This window comes from Colletotrichum orchidophilum (genome assembly GCF_001831195.1).
Source record: "Colletotrichum orchidophilum strain IMI 309357 chromosome Unknown Scaffold_68.1, whole genome shotgun sequence".
In the NCBI taxonomy this organism is placed as follows: Eukaryota; Fungi; Ascomycota; class Sordariomycetes; order Glomerellales; family Glomerellaceae; genus Colletotrichum; species Colletotrichum orchidophilum.
This window is the reverse complement of record NW_019173024.1, coordinates 43,674-59,272: the sequence shown is the minus strand read 5'-3', so window position 1 is coordinate 59,272 and position 15,599 is coordinate 43,674. Positions and strand designations below refer to the sequence as shown.

The following is a 15,599-nucleotide window of genomic DNA, read 5'->3' as shown; positions in this document are numbered from 1 at the left end:
TGCGTCTTGGGGTATAATTTCTTCAGGAGAGCCTTCCTAATGCTAAACCTTGACTCTCTGTGATGCTCCGGCATGAACCTGGCGCCTGATTGGTTCATCATATCCTTGTGTGCGTGTATCCCATTCCATAAGTGCATATATCAAAAGTCATCTAAGTCGTCATCCCAGTCTATCGACCCCAAGTCCATCTCGATGAGGGGTGAGGCAGGGTTTGCTTCGGATCCTCCCGACGATGAATGCGTCATGGCCTTGGCCGGCGACTCTATGTCCAGCACCTCCTGAGACGACATCATCAGGTCCTGAGTACAGATCATAGGAAACAAGTCGGCGGAAATAGGTAGAGATTTTCCAGCTGTTGGCTGTGGCAGAGGTGAATGGTTGCTGCTAATTTCCTGAAGGATGGCACGCTTTGAGACCCGGCTAGGCGCAGGCAGCGGCGGAGGGCCATGCAACTTAGCTGACGACGTATTGACTGTTGCTCGGGTTGATCTATCCGTAAACGATTTGGGACCTGAAGCTCGCTGAGGCATCATCACTTGATGTGGCTGAACTTTTGGCGTCTGTTCCCTTTGAGCGAAACTGTGTGGTCCTGGGGCTCTGTCTGTGGAAGGGTTTGGTGCCTGGAGGACATTGGCCTGTGGGTTGGGAACGACCGGCTGAAGATGCCGTGGACTCGAGGTATTCTCCTGAGTTTGTTTGGCTTCCAACTTGTTCTTTGTTGGTTCTGCTTTTCTCTCTTGCGCGAACTCTTTTGCCTCCCTGGGCCAGCTCGAAGATCCAGGAGGCCCCTTGGCAAGGACCTTTTTTGGCACTGGAGCACTGAACCCTTCCCTTAAAGGCAGTGCAGATTGACACGAGTCAACATCCTCTTCAAGTTCTACAGCGAGTTGTGAAGCTGTTGGGAAGAACTCATCAAAACAATCTTGCACAATTGCCTGTGTACTGGGTGGAGGTATCTGCGTTATTGGTCTTGGTGGTGGTAGTGGTGGTGATGTTGCGATTGCTGGTATGACCATCTTTATAGGAGTTTTATCTGCCATAGGCTCTGCTTTGCGTTTCTGCGATGGCACCGGGGGTGGAGGCATTTCTGGTGATAATCTTTTTGGTGCAGAGATTGCTGATAGCAGCTCTTTCGGCCATGGAACCTCTGATTTGATACGGAAAGAAGGCTCAGTAGGAGGTTTCTGCTTGAAAATTTTGTGTCGAGGTGGCTGATGGGTTGGCAATGTCGCTCTGGGCATCATGAAGGGCCTTGATTTTGACTTCACAATAGGCCGTGGGGGAGGTCCCATGGGAGTCGTTACTGCTTGAGGGTGTTCTGGTACTGAGAAAAGTGGCTTCAGGGGAGGAGGCAACGCTGTTACCTGTAGCGAGGAGGCATCTTTCTTCGTCGGTTTTGGTGCAACGCCTTCAGCCAGTTGTTTTCTCACTTGAAAAGTCGTGCTTTGAGGAGGCAACATGGCCGACATGATTTCCTGCGAGGGACGGGCGGGTGGCGCCATGGAGTCGATTGAGGGTTTCCGCTCCTCTGATGAAACAATTTGGGTAGGCGGTTTGGAAGCCCCGGATGGCGGCAAGGGATGCTGCTTGATATTGGCCAATGTGGTGGGTGTAATTTCGGCTCTTGGTATCGGTTCTCCAGACAAGTCTCTCTTTTTGCTTGAACCATTGCCTCGTACAAAACGCGCGATTGTGTCTTGACTTGGTCGACAGTCGAACAAAGGCTGCCCGGCCCTTCGCCTGCTTTCTCGGGCCTCCTCCTCTTTGACCTTTTTGCGTTCTCTCGCTGCCTTGGCCTTGACTGCGGCGCGTTCCTTTTCCAACTCCTTGCGAATCTCCTCCTGCCTCTCCTTCTCCCATTTCCGCTGCTCGGCCTTGGATCGTCGCGGTTCCTTAGTTGCCTGCTTGTAAAGCTTCTGGGCCTGCTTTGATGTCATCGGCGGCCTGTTTGCGACGCCGCCGACGCGCCCGGGGGCATCGGGGATGACGGCGAAGGTGTTCTGCTGCGGCGCCATGATGCTTTTGATCCGCTAGAAGACATTGTCGAGTAGAGCGACGTCGGCGCAGATCGCCAGGTGAGGGAGCAGGCGGCAATCGAGTGTGGATTCGTCTGCTATCCAAGGTTGTCCGTAGGCATGGAGGGGCAATCAACACCGACGGGGATGCGCCTGGGGGCGGTGGCATGACAGGTAACGCGACGCACATACGAGGTCACGTGTTTGAAGGACCGATGTCAAGCCACACTTAAACGGCTCCCTGCAGGAGGTCAATGCCAATGACGCGCCACGCGGGGTACTGGCGCCGCCACAAATCGCGGGGCCTCGATTTTTTTTTTCTGCAGCACTAAGAGACGGGTGGCATTTTCGCAGGTCACTGACCGAGAAAAGCAGAATCTGTATCACTACTTCCAATTTTGCTGCCCGAAAACTACAAAAATCATGTCGAAACGCTCCGCAGACGTCGAAATGGGAGATGCCCCTCTCAAGGGAGGCGACCGCCCTGAGGGTATGGACATTGACGAGAAAGCCCCCGACATGGGCGAGTTCGAGGACGAATTCGAGGACGAGTTCGAGGAGGATGAGATCATGGAGGCCGGTGTGGATGGACGGCCTGATGCTGAGAGAGAGGCCGAGGAGAGGGAAGGTATGATGATAATGGTCTTGCGACTCAGAGTTTAGCTGACCGATTAGCTGCCGTGGATCAAGGCACTTTCATCGTCGGGCGAAACAAGCTTGAGGCTGGGCAGACACTTGCGCCCGACGTGTCTACCTACGAGATGCTGCACAACCTGAGCACACCATGGCCTTGTCTGTCTTTCGATATCCTCCGCGATAGCCTGGGCGACAACCGCAAGGTCTACCCCGCCACCATGTACACCGTGGCTGGTACACAAGCAGAGAATGCTAGGGCCGGCGAGAACCAGCTGATGGTCATGAAGTTCAGCGGCCTGAGCCGTACGGAAAAGGACGACGAAGACTCTGACGAAGACGACGAGGATGGTGATGAGGACGCTGAGCCCATTCTAGAGCACAAGGCGATTCCCCTAAACTCGACCACGAACCGAATCCGAGCCCACCAGATCCCCTCGCAAGACGCTTCTAGACCTCCTACCACCCTCACAGCCACTATGACCGAGTCCTCCAACATCTTCATTCACGACATAACTCCTCACATCTACTCTTTCGACAATCCGGGCACCGTCATCTCTGCGCAGCAAAATAAGCCGGTGTCGACTATCCGCGCTCACAAATCAGAAGGCTATGCTCTTGACTGGTCGCCCCTTGTTCCTAGTGGAAAGCTTCTCACTGGTGATAACGATGGTCTGATTTACGTCACAACGCGTACCGATGGCGGTGGTTTCGTCACCGATACCCGGCCATTCCAGGGCCACACCAGCAGCGTTGAGGAGATCCAATGGAGTCCCTCGGAGCAGTCTGTCTTCTCATCCGCCTCGAGCGACGGCACAATCCGCGTCTGGGATGTTCGTAGCAAGAGCAGGAAGCCCGCGCTTTCGATGCACGTCAGCAACCACGATGTCAACGTCATGTCGTGGTCGCCGCTCACGACGCATCTGCTTGCTTCGGGTGCGGACGACGGCGAGTTCGCCGTTTGGGATCTGCGCCAGTGGAAGCAGAGCTCTACTTCGGCTGCCGACAAGCCCTCGCCAATTGCCAGCTTCAACTACCACAAGGAGCAGGTCACAAGTATTGAGTGGCACCCCACAGACGACAGTATCATTGCCGTTGCGGCAGGCGACAACACGGTCACCCTGTGGGACTTGGCAGTCGAGCTGGATGACGAAGAGAGCAAGGATACCGGCGGTGTGAAGGACGTGCCGCCCCAGCTGTTGTTCGTGCACTACCTATCCAACGTTAAGGAGCTCCACTGGCACCCTCAGATTACTGGCAGCTTGATGGCCACTGGTGACGAGTTTAGTGTTTTCCGTACGATTAGCGTTTAGACGGAGGGTCAGTCAAAAGTTAATGGGATACCAACTTTGTTTGTTCATGATGGATGACCGTGCGTCTTCATTTCCGTTGCTGCACTTAGATCTAAAGGACTTCGCATGGCTCAGGCGCTCAAACGCATGAAGAGCCTATTGCAAGAGATCGGAAGTCGTATGCTCGCTCTGTTACACAAAAACACACAGATATCATCGTATAACGCAGGAAGGTCAATGTTTGCTCCCTCATGTATGACCCGTCTGTCACATGAAAATGTCTATTTCAGGTGCAATATTGGAATTTCTGTACGAGACAGGGGAAAGCAATGAGGGCAACCTACTTGGAGTTTCCCAAAGCGGTTGAATATTCGCGCAATACTTTGGGGGTATCGTGGTTGTCGAACGTTGCTAAGTGTGACCGGAGGCAAGGGGGCGAGAGGCCAAGCGTCTCTGGCATACATAAGGAAGATGCGTCGCTATTTCAATGGAAAGCTCCAAGCAAAAAGATTCGAACAGTACTCAACGCTACAGACATCCTCTTCACCATGCGGTATCTTGCAAGTCTAGCCCTCCTATGCCATCTGGTACTTGGTGCCCCGTCTACCCCATCTGATGAACACACTGCAAGCACTGCAGCAGTCTTTGAAGTCGACAGATTCTTCGCTGGAAGTCTTCCACCGACTACGAGAAACTTGTAAGCTGGACCGCGCGAGGGCTCGGACCAGATCATAACAGAACACATCGCTGACATGAACTGCAACAGTGTCATATTTTCTGTCCGGCCAACCCCTGGCGCCGACTTCGCCAACTGCACCGTAAACACGGACACTGGCGCCAAAGTGCCAACGGTCGAGAAGCTGGTTTGTTCTGAAATCAACTCCATCACATGGAGTCTAGAACCGATGGGAACGGGGATGCATTTCAGTATCTGGTGGGCTTTTACCAGTCACGCTTCGTTGTTGGGGGGGATACACTTTGACAAGTCGTACTTCAAGGACACGACACTTGCAGATGGAAGCAAGGCAGAGAGCTATGTGGGACCGCATAAATTCACTTTGGAGACTACAATGGTGCTGAATAATCTCGGAGGGAAGTAGGAGACGCATGAGAAAATGGAGTAATTAGTTGCCGGCCAGTTTCGTAGAGTACTAAGAAGAGAACATTGCATTTGGATTTCAAACTAGCTGCTTGGTAGGCAAGCCATCATAATACTAGAGGTCTGCTGTCGAGCCACCATACGAGTGTATCTAAACCTGGTCAGTTTCGTAAAACCACCATGTCAGAGTTGAAGTTTCCACTCACGGTTTGGTCAGAGCAACCGGCGGGAGTCTGATACAGATATGCCCCCGTGTTGATAAACACCTCTTGGTTCTCACAGACAAGCCATGCGGCCACGTTGGGTCTGGCGATATCGGGGGTGCTCCACGTGACCGTATCGCCCTGGAAGGCAAACGTTCCATATGCGTTCTTGCTTGCACTGAACCACGTCTGCAGCTTTCTCTGAGTCTTGTCTGTCGGGTTCTCAACATTAAGATAAAGCGATGAAGATCCAGTCAGATAGACGAGTTGGCCTTCCTCGACTTTGAACTGGCCCGCGCTGGTGGGTGAATCGAGGTAGGCTTTGCTGGGCGTACCGGTGGGCTTCGCCTGCAGGTAGCTATGGAAGTTGGGCGAAGCCACAGCGCGGATCCAAGACCACCCAGAGACTAGAGTTGTAGGGACGGAGCCGCCGCCATTGCCTGCAGCCGTTGTGGTCACGGTCACGAGAGTGGTTGTCGCACGGGAAGTGGTGCGGGTACTGGTGGCCGTTGCGATGGGAGCGGTTGAAGTCGAGGCGGATCTAACAGACGTAGTAGTAAGAATATTGGATCCTGGGATACATTGAGAGTAGTAAGGGCTATGGCAATGGTGAGTGGATGGCTTTAGACGGCGTGATGTTTGCTGTACTTAAGAACTGAGCAGGTGTATCCGCTGACGCAGCTCGTGGTGCCACCACCTATGACTGTGTTAAATACTGACTTTGCATTACCAGGCGTGACTACCATAACCTACATTGTCCCCAAGCTGGCGCTGTAGTCTGTGCTATGACTGGCTTGATGAGGCAGGCTGCTGACAGGCTGGTGGCCAAGACACGCAGCAAGCTCATTTTGAAAGATTCTAGGGATGCGAATGTTATTCTTGGTGGTTGTGGCGGGATCTGTTGACACCTGGGCGAACTATTGAAGTCGATCCCAAATTCGGGCGTTTATATACTTGTGGAATATCAACGAAGAAATACAGCTGAAGGAGCCAGACGGAGGTAGCTACTCCTCTCCTGATGATCCATCTTCGGCTGCTGCAATGAGAACTACTAGAGTGGCATATGAGAGTCTGTGGGCGACGCTGGGAAATGCGACGCTGGGAAATGGGACACTCTACCAAAGTTCTCGAGGCGATGGCGTCCCGAGTATATTGACTGCAGACTTGGGGTTGCAATTTAATTGATATTCGGAATCGGATTTGGAGCAGAGCCTAAAGGAGACCCCGTCGTACGGTTTTACCGGCACGAAGTAGGCTTTTCCGGAGGGCAATCTTCCGGACCGGAAGTGGTTGCCGGAAGGCTGAGGGCAGGGCCATATCCATGAGGCAACAAATGAGAGTCTCCTTACCATCATCAGCCATTGTTTTGGTTAGAAGTCAAAGGGATTGACTAATCTTCAGATGTTAATTTACCTTGCAAATATCAAATGACTGAAATAGACGTGAAAAGAAGCTGAGTTGAAGGACTATTCGAGATTGTGAGCTCATATTTGATCGACGGTATCTACTTGATCAAGTCGCAGCACGACCGATGAACCCGCTCAAAACATCAAGTAGAAAGGGATCAAGTCCGAGAACCCCAGCGCCATGACACAGAAGATGCCAAAACTCCAACCGGTCATCGCCACCGCTCTCTGACGAACCGATACAGTTCCCGCCTCCAGTTGCGCCCGCGACAAAAGCCAACGTCAACAGAACCCAACCGATGGCGTCTTCCATGCGAGTGCTGCCGGAAGGTTGTCGAAACTCAATCGTGCGGCTGGTGTCATGCCCTAACAAGCGTGCAAAGTTCCACTTGTAGACTTTGCCGTGGACGAAATCCCTCTTCCTTCCGTGTGCTCGTCCATACGCGCTTGATGCTGGGAAGAGGCACATGGCTTCAACGACGGCTGTAGTACCGTGCTGGGCGGCCACGTCAAGGACGTCGAGACAGTCTTCGAGGGTCCGACACCTAGACAGCACCGGGTTTCGGCGGTTACTCTGACACCAGTAGACGGAAGTTCTGTCCTTCGGAACGAGGGCATCGAAGCAAGGCTCGTATGTCAGGATTGCCTTGCCCAACGAGGCTAGTTGGAATGAGGAATACTCCTGGTCCGCTTGACTGACATGCACGTGAGTGCTGCACTGGGAAAGCAGTTGAACGGAGGAGTGCTTCTGAACAGCAGAAAAGATGTTGTCTATGTCGGAGAGCCACTGAGATTCAAGGTTAAAGACAGGAGAAACTAACTCCAGCGCCCCTGAGTCGTTTTACCATCAGCATTTGGATCTTGTTTGTTTCGTGACTTGGTGTACTGACAGTTGTTCTTGGCAGGGTTCTGGGGGATAGTGATTTCCTGGACAATTGACCACTTGCGGTAGTTCCCATCAGCTTTTTCCTTGACATGATTGCTGACTCCTTTCTTGGTCAAGCGACTGCTGGTATCTTGCGCCATGGAAAGCCAATTCTTGTGCTTCTTGCTGCTGTTAAGAGATAGCTCAAGCTCGAAACCAAAGTGAAGTGGCTGGTAGTTGGACATCTTGAAAGAGCTTGTATGATGATGATATTGGAACATACGACTGGCGCAAGAAACAGGAAGAGCATGATTTGATGAGCCCAGACTTGAGAACAACAAGACGATGCCTTATAAGTAGCGTCTCAGATGAGAGCCAGGTAATATCCACATGGCCTTGAACCTCCCAGGACATGTCCAACACTTGTCGAGCTGGCAAATGTGTCTTTTTTATTTTCTTTTTTTGCTCACATATGCTTAATTCACCGATCACGCGGCCTTTCCAACAGCCCTCTTGACAAAAACGCCTCGTAGGCGGCTGTTCCTGTCAACGTGAGACATACTGGCCCAGAGACTTGAGATACCAGACCATGTCATAGTATCGAAGTCAAGCCAAGGGAAGCCAGCCACAGGCCAAAATTAACTGATTCTTCCACAAGGGCCGGCGAAACGCTCACGACTAGCGCTTGATGTCTTTCAAGAATATCCACTGGCCATCAGAAGCCGACAGGATAGTAGAAGCAAACACCCCTGAGGCTCAACTTAGCCTCGATCCATGGAGGGTGGGGGCCAGACGAGGCCGGAAGATACCAGTCTCACTTGTCCTCGAATGGGGGTTGGCTGTCAACACAAGGCGCTTCGAGCCTTCTGGAGGCAGCCTGGTCTTCTAGGGGCAAGATCTACTCAACAAGGCCAGAATCTGCAGGGTCAGTACAAGACTAGACCTAAGATGGCCGACACCAAATGAGATATCCCCGACAACCCTGGAGGAAACATGGCTTCCACCGAGCCTTTCGCGCTGACTAGGCGCCGGTGATGGCTGCGAAGGTGTGGAGGACCAGCGTGGAGGGGCGGTGAGAGCCATGGATCGAGTTGGGATGAAGGGGACGACGGGCGCTTTGAGGTATGGAGATTGCAACTTTGCGAGACACCTAATGGGGTCATCTGACGCAATGTCAAAGAGTGGATGAGCTGTTGTTGGTTAATGGGCTCGAAGATCCTAGGCAATTTGAAAAAGAGCCGCCGCGGGCACACAAACATTCTATTCAGCGAGCCAAGGGTGCTGGTACTCCTCTGACACCGTGTGTTGCCGTCACTAGAAGATGGCCGGCCGGCCATGGAATGGGTGTGTCGCGAGATCGTGAGCCTCCCTTACGAATAAGGTAAGCATAGTACTACAAAACGCGATTCTGACCTTGGCCCGACCCGTCACCGTGATATCTTGCCGACGGGGGAGATGTTAGGATGGTAGAATCCTGTGCTCTCAACATCAGCACGTTGTACGGTGCGGCGAGGTCAACTTGCGGAACGGCGTCGACATGGCAGAATTATTGAAGCCCAAGGTTGAACACAAATGACCGTGGGACCCAAGGGCGGCACTACGAACGCGGCGGAAGCCTTATGATGGTGTAGGGCGAGAGAACACAACCAGCAGATGATACCTCAGTGTAGAAGGATAAAAAAAAAATGAAATGACGGCTGAGATTCTTTAAGCATCGTCGTAAAGGTGACTGACTACCTTATACAGGTTGCACTCACATGGGTAAGGCATTCCGAGTAGGAAAGGGGCAGCAGTAAGGATAAGGGAGAGTCTGTGGGAGAAAACAAGTAGTCATCGGGATCCAGTGACTCGGAAACCATGCAGTAGACACCGATTCGGCGGCCTGCGTTGCTAGACAGATGGGTATGTCGATCCAATGTCCAACGTGCAGTGCAAGAGGCGCGAGAGTGACAAATTGGTTGCAGTGGCGGGTGTGGAGGTCTCGAATCACTGGACAGCGAGGGGCGCAGCCAATGACCGAAATTGGTGTCCCTCGAGGGCCCGAACATAGCTGGCGCGCCTTCAGTTCCTGTCCCCCGGAGCACCTGGAAGGTTCCTCGGCGCCCGACCCCACATTTACCGCTGGAAGGAGACGCTGACGAGATCACTACCGCCGCTGACGAATGCCCTCACTCACACTCACTCTCTCACTCCCTCACTCTCAACCTTACTCTCGTCCTTGCTCTGACAAATTCGATGAACTTGACTCGCGTGGCGACATCAACTCTTAAGCCAAACTCTGGAATCTATCGCATATAACACCTCAAGTACGAAGAAAAATACGACAGGACACATCTGGCACTCCATCTCAATTACCTACTCCACCTGAAGTAGCGACATCCAACAATCATCTCACTGCACCGCGACACCAAGCATCCACATCCCTCGCCCACCAAAATGGTTGTCCTCCACGCAACAACACTCACAGAGTTCACAAACCTCCTCTCAGCAAACACATACCTCGTCGCCGACTTCTACGCAGATTGGTGCGGCCCCTGTCACGCCATCAAACCCCTATACGAATCCCTCGCCAACACGCACGGCCAGCCCGGCTCCCTTGTCTTTGTAAAAGTAAACGTCGACTCTGCCCAGGATATCGCTCGACGCTATGGCGTGACCGCGATGCCGACCTTCATGTTTTTTGAGAACGGCCAACCCTACAACGGCGGACGGAGCGTCATCCGCGGCGCCGATCCTAGGAGTTTGCAGACCACCGCCCAGGAGCTTGGTGGGCTGGCCAAGAAGAAGGCCGCTGAGGCAGCCGCACAGAAGGCCGAGGCCGAGAGGAAGAAGAAGGAAGCTGCCGCAGCCGCCGAGAAGGACGTCCAGCCTGACGATGGTTCCACTGTGTCTGGCGGCTACACTCTCGGCGGCAACACGGGCCCGAGGTCGGACTGGAAAATGTCCTTGAGGGGGTAATTGCCGTCATCGCCTTTCTCATCATTTGTTTAAAGTACACACTCAAGAACGCCATTGTCACGCCGCTATGCAGTTGAAGTTAGAGGATGTACCGAGCCTTTGATGTATTTAGCGAACCAAAACGAATTTGGTCCAAAGTGTTTCTCCAAACTTTTTATACCTCCAATCCCTCACTTGCGCGCCGCCTTGTTGCTCAGTTTGGCTGTCCAAAAAATGCTGCCAACTTAATTCCCTGAAACCGCTGGTCTATATGCACAAAAAAAAACATGAAGATGTGTGCCGTCGTCCCCATTTTCCCTTGGCAGCCGTTATTGTATGGGGTATCTGGTGTTCTTGATCATGATAGATGCGCCTCGTCCTATCGTGCCCAAACAGTAAAACCCATCGCTGTCAGTCGAAAAGAAAAAATCGAAAAATAACAAAATCAATCGAACATCTGTCGTTGGACGCATTTCGTCCATGTTCCTCTTCCTTTCTTACCTGCCGTCCTCGACAAGTTTGCCACATTTGACGCAGATAAGACGTTGTCTGCCGCCAACTCTCTTCGCCTTGAAATCCTTGCTCGCACACTTCTGACAAGAGATTTGTTCCCCGTCTTCGCTAGTGTACTCGGAGCTAAGACGGCTGACAACCGAGTTTCGGAGCCTAGAGCCGTCTGGCTGTAGCAAATGTTCATCCACCTCAACTTTATCAGCAGTATCCTCAATACTTTTTGTGGTGCTTCTGTGCTCCTCCTCAACGGCTAAGCCGTATAGTCCCGCTCCTAAGCTCTTGCGGCGGGAGGCTTTCGTCCCATTACTAGCCGATGTTTGCATCGTGTCGGCTGTGCTCATGCTATTTCGCCCCTGGCCAACCTGCGATTGTGATGTGTTGACATTACTGAAAGACACAGAGGATCGCAGCGATGAGATCCCTCGCCATCGATTAAGATTCCAGAAAGAGTAGCTAGCGCCCGCAGGATCTAGTCGAAGCTTGTCGCTTTCGTCGTCGTCGGCGGACACGAAGGAGAAACTCGGGGTCGGAGGAATCGACGGAGCCCGGTCGCGGGAAGCCCGGCTCGATGGGGGACTAGCTGGAAGTTGTGGACGTGCTGGTGGTGACGATCCACTGTACAGTTGTTTCCGCGCCTCTGATGCGAGATTCGAGGCACTGTTGTTAATTGGTGTCCGTGTCGCCTTGCTAGGCGACAGGGACCGCGGGCTTTGAGACGCGGTAATGACCATGGAGCTCGGGCGCCCGCTTTCAATCCCTTGCCGCCACGTGTTGATGTCGGAACTCAGCTGAGCACCTCCAGGGGCTGCCAGACGGGTGACCGAACCCCTGCGTGAGCGCGGCTGACTGCCGACACTTGTGCGCGTTGCTACACTTCCGCTGCGTCCAACAATACTTCCGCCCATACGACGGGAGAATGTTGAACCTGTCTCCCAGTTCTCGTGGCGGCGTTTGATATACGCGCAGTCCTGACGGAAGACCTTGATGCCCCCAGATTGGTCCGTAGTGACGAGAATCTGCCCATCAAAATGTTTCGACTTCTCAATGTAAGCAGGCGATTCTTCGGGTCTCTTGATCTTCTGTTGCTTGACATGAGACTTCTCGTCGTCCGAGTTACCTGCTTGGCTGGCAATGGACTCCTGGAGACTCATCAGGGTTACGGGGGGCGGGTTGCAAAGGTCGTATAGAGGATCCCCCGAGCCACCAAGAAGCTGGCGCGATTTGGTTGGTGCGAATATCGCTGTTGAAACTCGATCCGAGTGCGCATCAAAGTATTCGCAAGGCTTCTCCTTGTCGGATTCTGTGGCATGCACAGACCAGATATACGTTCTCTTGTCTTCGCTGCCAGACACTATCCACTGTCCGTTGTCGCTGAAGTCGGCGTGGATTTGACTGTAAGTGTTTTCATAGCCTTTGAACTTGGATTCCAGGCTCTTGTCGCGCAGGTTATATATGCGCACTCTTGAGTCATTGGATGTGATTAAAACCTTGACTTCGTTGTCAATGACCATCGTCTTAATGCCAGTGATCTTGCTGCCCTTGGCATTCTTGCCTCTTGAGGATCGCACGTGCAACTGGGAGCTCTGTTTGAGACCCTCAGTGTCGTGGAACATGCACATGCCGGAAAGTCCGCCAGCTATCGCAACTTTTCCATCGGGTGAGAATGCGACGGCCGTGATGAGATCTGGTAATTGAGCAGAGTAGGCCACAGCTTTGTCTGGAATGCTCCAGAGACGCAGCATTGAGTCGAGGGATCCCGCTAGGAAGAACCGATCGTCGGTAGGATGAAATGCTATCGACGTGACAAAGTCCTTATGTTTGAACGTGCAAAGACATTCTTTCCTGCTGATGTGCCATAAACGGACAGTCTTATCCATCGACGACGACAATAGGAAGTTGTTTTTGCTCCAACTGAGGTCCAGTACTTCACCAGTGTGTCCACGGAATTCGTGAATCGGCTTGCTTCGGAAAACAGGCGCACTCAACCTCTCTCCACTGGCTCCATTGGCGTTTTCCTCCTCCTCGTGGCGCCGCCGCTCCTCATGCGTCGATATTACGGCCCATACTCTCACGACTTGGTCTTTCCCCGCAGCGGCAAAGTACTTGCCATCAGTGCTGAATTCCGTAGCCCAAATAGCTCCGCTACTGTTCGATCGTTGGGTGTCGGTCGATGCTTTCACTGTTGCGTTCTTATCATCTTTCGGGTCAGACTGTGGAATGAATAGCTCCTGGGCGAGGAACATGCGGTTGAATTCGCGAATCTTCTTGCTATGTGCCTTGACCCGGATGTACCGCGGAGGCTCTTTGTGGTGGGGTATGTATCCGGAGCCAATGACTGAACCAAAGGCTTGGGCATTGGTCCCATCTATCCGGTGATCACTGAAGACGGACTCCTCGTCATCTTCGCGTCTTCGTCCACCTCGCATGCTCAATCGACTCAGGAATGACGGCCCTTTCCTGCAAGATGGTTAGTACCACCGGTGTGAACGAAGGGACACAGGAGCACAACGCACTTTTTGTCCTTGGTGACATCGAATGCATGCGTAGGAAGCTTCGTCGGTTGTTCTGGATCAGGAGTCGGGCTGTCGGGGCGTTTGCGAAGCTGAGGAGGAACGGTGTGGCCCGTGTTGGTTCGCATCAGAATGTGCTACGGAAGGTTAGCGACCAAAACCGACCCTCTGGTCATGCCAACGGCGTCAACAAACCTGGGACAGCGGGTCAATCGCGGCGGGAGATTGGACGGCGGCTGGCAAGGGCTTCTCGGCCTTACCGTCCTTTGCGTTCGGCGTGGTACTCCGGACGAGTTTCGTGGGCGTCTTCTTGGTAAAAGTCGGAAAACCGCTGCCTGTGCAACGATTAGCATCCACCGTATGCGCCACACGGGGTCGATCATGATCCCCCGTCTCAATTTTGAAGAGATGAGGTGCCTCTCAGTGGCCCCAGTGCATGGCAGATCCGCATAAGTTTACGTACCTTGAGACTCTGAGCCACCGGGCGACTTCTGGGCAGTCGAAGAGCCTTCACGACTGAGGGGAGTCGAGAGACGGGGTTCGGAAACGGGTGCCACGGGCTGCGGCGGCGGCTGCGATGGTGCCTGGCCATCTTCGCGACGACCAGCGTCCATGGACTTTATGGCAGACGTAGGGGTCGACATTTCCCATCATGCGAGTGTCGAACAGGAGCGTCGAGCAGGGAGAGAACGGTGGACAGAGTTACAGGCACTCGGACTGTCGGTGGGCATGAGAGGTAAGCGCGGGTAAGCTGAGCAGGTCGTGGGCCTGAATTCAACGTGTGCTGGTTGTCGATGTGTGGTTGAGTGGTTCAAGACGTAGCAATACGAGTGATCCGAGCCACCCGAGCTTCACGAACGGTATTGCAGCAGCGTGATGCGGTGGGCGGATGATTTGATGGTCCAACGGGGAGTCCGGAATTCGAAGAGGACCGTTGCCGTGGCCGCGGGGGGCGCGAATTGGACAGTCGGACCTGGCTAGGTCGGTCCCTTGGTTCCCGTCGGGCCCGATACGAATTTTTCTTTGATAACGGAAAGAAACAGATTTGCTCCGGGGCGCGACGCGAGGTTTTCTCCCCAAGAGAAATGGCGCCCGCTCGCTCGACCGTCGTTGGTCAAACGCGGTACCTGTAGGTGGTGGTGTTTCCTGGTGGTTGGGAGAATGAATGGGTACGTATATTGGGTACGCGGGTTCGGATTCGTCCAGTCCCGCGTATTCCGTCTGTCGAGGCAAGGCACCCGCGCAACCCGCGTTTCCACCCTTTGATGAATAAGTACCTGTGAGGCTGTGATGGCTGGTGCTGGTGGGTAAGCAATTCTAGAGACTACTATCTGCAAATACCTATTGCGGCGATTCAGGTTGGGTTGGTAACTACTTGGTCGTTATCCGTAGACGGTGAGGTAATGAGGGACTCGGGGGTGTACCCGGCAATCAAGCATGACAACCCAAGGTACGGATACGGATAGGCCGTGATAAAATGTCGGCTGTATCCACACAGCTTCCCTTGCAGATGTCCAGGGTGGGCCCGCTTCGAGGAGGGCAGAGTGTGGGGGAGCAGGAACGCAGAAACCGTCGCGTTTCTTTTTCCTGGCGCAGCGAACTGGGGAAGAGGAGACTGGATCAGATTGAACCGTACGGTGTACCCTGGCCAAATTCAAGGGCGAAAAGGTACCGAACCGAGGCACGAGGCAAATGCGGGATTGACTTTGCGCGCAGTTGACACTCGGCGCGGAGATGACGGGAATTATGTTGGCGATGATTCCTCCGGGTATGGCCACGGACCTGAGTACGCGCGAAGATGACCTAGGAGGATGAGGGAAAAGTCCAAGAAACAGCTGGGAAACGGGAAACGGACGAAGAGAATGGAAAGAAGGAAGAATAGACCACAGAGGAGGGAAGTGCACCGAAAGCAGCAGGTCGGCGTCAGATGTAAGAAATTGGATACTAGGGGAGGGACATCGAAAGGAGTAAGGAGTACGCACAACTCAAAGTACTCTGTACCGTAGCACAAGGCGAAACTCAAGACGGCACATCACACAAATAAAGACCTTGATGCACTGACATCAGGCCGGAACTTGGAACTGGATCGCCTCGCCGTCGGTTGTTGACGCCACTAAGGTACTGGA

At 53.3% G+C, this 15,599-nt stretch overlaps 7 protein-coding genes across 7 annotated transcripts; 3 read left to right on the top strand and 4 right to left on the bottom strand.

Moving 5' to 3' along the window:
* Positions 1–140: 140 nt before the first annotated feature.
* CORC01_08128 (uncharacterized protein) lies at positions 141–2,015 on the bottom strand (the record flags this gene model as incomplete). Its single annotated transcript, XM_022619763.1, has 1 exon — positions 141–2,015. One exon carries the CDS (start codon positions 2,013–2,015, stop codon positions 141–143), a length of 1,875 nt encoding a protein of 624 aa, XP_022473687.1.
* Positions 2,016–2,438: 423 nt separating this feature from the next.
* CORC01_08127 (WD repeat domain-containing protein) lies at positions 2,439–3,961 on the top strand (the record flags this gene model as incomplete). Its single annotated transcript, XM_022619762.1, has 2 exons — positions 2,439–2,643; positions 2,691–3,961. The coding sequence occupies 2 exons, from the start codon at positions 2,439–2,441 to the stop codon at positions 3,959–3,961; spliced, it is 1,476 nt and encodes a 491-aa protein (XP_022473686.1).
* Positions 3,962–4,488: 527 nt separating this feature from the next.
* CORC01_08126 (uncharacterized protein) lies at positions 4,489–5,040 on the top strand (the record flags this gene model as incomplete). The annotated part of the gene is made up of 2 exons (XM_022619761.1): positions 4,489–4,637; positions 4,707–5,040. 2 exons carry the CDS (start codon positions 4,489–4,491, stop codon positions 5,038–5,040), a joined length of 483 nt encoding a protein of 160 aa, XP_022473685.1.
* Positions 5,041–5,154: 114 nt separating this feature from the next.
* Positions 5,155–6,089, bottom strand: CORC01_08125 (uncharacterized protein; the record flags this gene model as incomplete). The annotated part of the gene is made up of 4 exons (XM_022619760.1): positions 5,155–5,190; positions 5,246–5,840; positions 5,891–5,939; positions 5,996–6,089. The coding sequence occupies 4 exons, from the start codon at positions 6,087–6,089 to the stop codon at positions 5,155–5,157; spliced, it is 774 nt and encodes a 257-aa protein (XP_022473684.1).
* A 665-nt stretch (positions 6,090–6,754) lies between these two features.
* Positions 6,755–7,758, bottom strand: CORC01_08124 (uncharacterized protein; the record flags this gene model as incomplete). The annotated part of the gene is made up of 2 exons (XM_022619759.1): positions 6,755–7,479; positions 7,539–7,758. The coding sequence occupies 2 exons, from the start codon at positions 7,756–7,758 to the stop codon at positions 6,755–6,757; spliced, it is 945 nt and encodes a 314-aa protein (XP_022473683.1).
* A 2,191-nt stretch (positions 7,759–9,949) lies between these two features.
* Positions 9,950–10,471, top strand: CORC01_08123 (thioredoxin; the record flags this gene model as incomplete). The annotated part of the gene is made up of 1 exon (XM_022619758.1): positions 9,950–10,471. One exon carries the CDS (start codon positions 9,950–9,952, stop codon positions 10,469–10,471), a length of 522 nt encoding a protein of 173 aa, XP_022473682.1.
* Positions 10,472–10,947: 476 nt separating this feature from the next.
* CORC01_08122 (WD repeat domain-containing protein) lies at positions 10,948–14,117 on the bottom strand (the record flags this gene model as incomplete). Its single annotated transcript, XM_022619757.1, has 4 exons — positions 10,948–13,420; positions 13,477–13,610; positions 13,669–13,808; positions 13,937–14,117. 4 exons carry the CDS (start codon positions 14,115–14,117, stop codon positions 10,948–10,950), a joined length of 2,928 nt encoding a protein of 975 aa, XP_022473681.1.
* Between the last annotated feature and the right edge of the window lie 1,482 nt (positions 14,118–15,599).